The sequence below is a fragment of the Limulus polyphemus genome, unplaced genomic scaffold (genome assembly GCF_000517525.1).
Source record: "Limulus polyphemus unplaced genomic scaffold, Limulus_polyphemus-2.1.2 Scaffold835, whole genome shotgun sequence".
Lineage (NCBI taxonomy): Eukaryota > Metazoa > Arthropoda > Merostomata > Xiphosura > Limulidae > Limulus > Limulus polyphemus.
In genome coordinates this window covers 192,727-195,687 of record NW_013666445.1, presented here as the reverse complement: position 1 = coordinate 195,687, position 2,961 = coordinate 192,727, and the positions used below count along the sequence as shown (strand labels likewise).

Below are 2,961 nucleotides of genomic sequence, written 5' to 3'. Positions count from 1 at the left end.
ATATTAAAACTTGTATGTCTGAAAACAAATAAAATTTTACACATTTTTTGCTAATTCTTTTGCCAAACCTGATTTTTAATATTTTGTTTTTGCTATAAAATAAAATTATTAATTTTTATACACTTTTTCAAGTCAGCAAATCTCAGTATAGCCATAATCCTCATTTAAAAACAATATTTATTTGGACCACAGCTCATTGATCTTAACCTGAATGTCAAACTCCATATACATTTAGTTTGCTCATTGACAGATATTTTCAATTAAAGTTTCATCTTTAATAAGTATGTAGTTAAGTTTGAATATGCATGTTGGAGTCAAGCAGATTCTTTCTCAAGTTACAGAGAAAATTCATAAATCTGATAAAAGAAAAACAAAAATTTGTTGTGTGTTGTAATATTTATACCTACTGTATAGCAAAAATAAAAATAAACATTTAATAGTGAGTTTGACTGAGTAATCTAAAAAAAAAATAACCTTTAACTTCTACAATCTTGTAACAGTAAATGCATGATCTAATACAGACCACATCATCTCACACAAAACAATAAATTATGTAAATTTTGTTTTATCTGATTTTGTTACTGAATTTTTCATATGTTGACTAAAATTTTATATTACAAATTTTACAATTGTAACCACACATATATTTCTAAACAAAAACATACAGTTGTAAGCACTTTCAAACATAGACATGTTTTCAAGAAAAAGATCAATAAATGGCACATTAGTATCAGAACTACATTCAACTTGTTGTGATAACATTTTTAGTATCAAATCACAATATCTAACAAAGACAATTCAAACTCATACATAAATCTTTAGTAATACAAAAAGCTAACGCAATTTTCCCAATATAAAAAAAAGTTATTGTTAACACAAAATGACTGAGAAAATACATACTGTGCCTGAAGGGGAGGTAAAATAGACCTCTGTAACAGTTCACACAAGGGGACATAATGACACATGTTGATATCTTTATCACCATCCATCAGCAAGTTTTCCACACGTTCATGCATAGCTATTTTTTCCAGGGTATGTGAATTAGGTTTTTGTTCTGGAAAAGAAAGAAAAAAACCAATAAGTGAGATTTTTATAAGATGAAAGTTTATTGTATGTTCATAACATAAATTCCATTATTCTTTCTTTTTTTGTGAATGACACCAAATAAATTTTACAAAATGAGAGAATATCAATTCTAAAATAATTTTAAGTAATAAAATTGTTGAAATAGTTAGAATTATCATTTTTACTTAAAGTTTGAAATTTAGTATGGAGTTGTATGCTTGATACCCAAAAGGTACTCACCAGTCTGGATAGGGATAATTTGAGTACAGCTGTTATATACAGTATCTTATGGATATATGTTTCAAGCAGCTTGAAGTAGAATCAAGATCTCAAATAAAGTTTAAGGGGTTTAATTGGACCTTTCAAGTTTTGCTGCAGTACTCACCTAGTTCTGGATACTCTTTTTTATATGGTTGAACAGTTGGTGATTGGGTTTTAACTTTTTGGTCATCAGAAAATGGAAGAGTTGAATCTGCAGTAACTTGTATTTTTATGGCATCTTTGGCTAAAATGACATAATAATTTAATTATTATAAAAAAGGTTTTTTTTTATCATATTTTGTAAAATTAATTAATGCTCCTAGTAAGTTTAATTTTCTTCCATTACATGATAAACATGTTTATACAGGTGAGTTAAAAGTCGAATTTTTACTACAGTAATTTACTCAGTACTTTACTCTTTAGCTTTTACAGAAACTGAATTAAAGAAATTTAGAAAAGGATACCTGACAACTGTTCCTTAGGACTGATTTCCTTAGTAGAATCTGTAAAAGAACGGCTAAACTCTCTTCCTAAGCCACTATCACAAACATCATCATTACTTTCCTGAACAGTTGATTCAGAAACATTCTTTCCTGCTGTTTCATTTTCTGTGTTATTGTTATCCAGTTCGTCTTTACACGAATATATCTGACTTTCCTGTTGACTTTGGACTCCTTCATCTAGTGACTCTTGAATATCTTCCAGAGACACTTCTCTTCTGATGTCTAGAATATTTAAATTTTTGCTAGGTTTAACTAAATCTGGGTAAATTACGTCTTGCGCTTGAGAGTCTGAGACATGTCCGTATTTACTTTTTCCACGCAGACCCATCCACGACTGAGTAGCTTCACAGTACAGCTTAGAAGGTTCATATACATCAGGACTGCCAAGTGTTGTCACAGGTTGGTGCCAAGTTCGTCTGCTTTTGTTCTCATGAAATGTTATACCAGAGTCCTCACACTCAAATTCCTGATGCCTCTCAACATTGGATCTTGAGAATTTGTTGTCAGAACTATCAAAGTTCTTGCTATTACTGGAATCATTTTGAACTGCCCAATTAGGAAGCCCTTTTTCGGACAGTAGCGACAAACTTATATTTGTGGGGCACAAATTTGGTTTTATTTCTACATCCATTCCTTCTAACAACACATTTTTGTGATTTATAATCATACTACTACTGCTCGATGGTGAAGTATGACTATCAATAGACTCATCTTTTTGAAGATGAGTTTGTTTATTATCATCAATTGGTTTTTGATAATTTTCTTTGCAAGAAGCCAACAAAGCCTGGTGTGCCCATGTTGGAAGAATAACATCTTTTTCATCATGGTTTTGTAAGTGTTGTACAGGGGAGTCATCAGATGGAGTATTGCCATCTAAAAGTTCCAGCAGTTTTGTGTCTTCTTTTTGTAAAAACTCCATCCTGGCAGACTGTAAAAAATGCCTTTTGGCATGCCACTTCAATCTTTCATGTTCAATTTGAACCTCTTCTAAGAGTTTGCTGTGTTTATCTGTCAGATCTTTTCTGAAAAAACATCATTAAAATAAATGTATAAGAGCCAAAATATATATCGGTAGAAAAAAAAAGTACTAATGTGAAACGCTGTAACGACATACAAGTTAAATGATTTGAAG

At 30.7% G+C, this 2,961-nt stretch overlaps 1 protein-coding gene across 3 annotated transcripts in view; it reads right to left on the bottom strand.

Annotated features, from left to right (window-relative positions):
• LOC106460782 (gamma-tubulin complex component 6-like) overlaps positions 1 to 2,961 on the bottom strand; it is a 48,924-nt gene that overhangs the window by 12,335 nt on the left and 33,628 nt on the right. For all 3 annotated transcript variants that reach the window (XM_022387564.1, XM_013920519.2, XM_013920520.2), the window contains exons 20-22: positions 1,791 to 2,851; positions 1,451 to 1,570; positions 901 to 1,054 (exon numbers count right to left, since the gene is read on the bottom strand). In XM_022387564.1, coding sequence (XP_022243272.1) covers positions 901 to 1,054; positions 1,451 to 1,570; positions 1,791 to 2,851 — 1,335 coding nt within the window. The remainder of the gene's footprint in view (positions 1 to 900; positions 1,055 to 1,450; positions 1,571 to 1,790; positions 2,852 to 2,961) is intronic.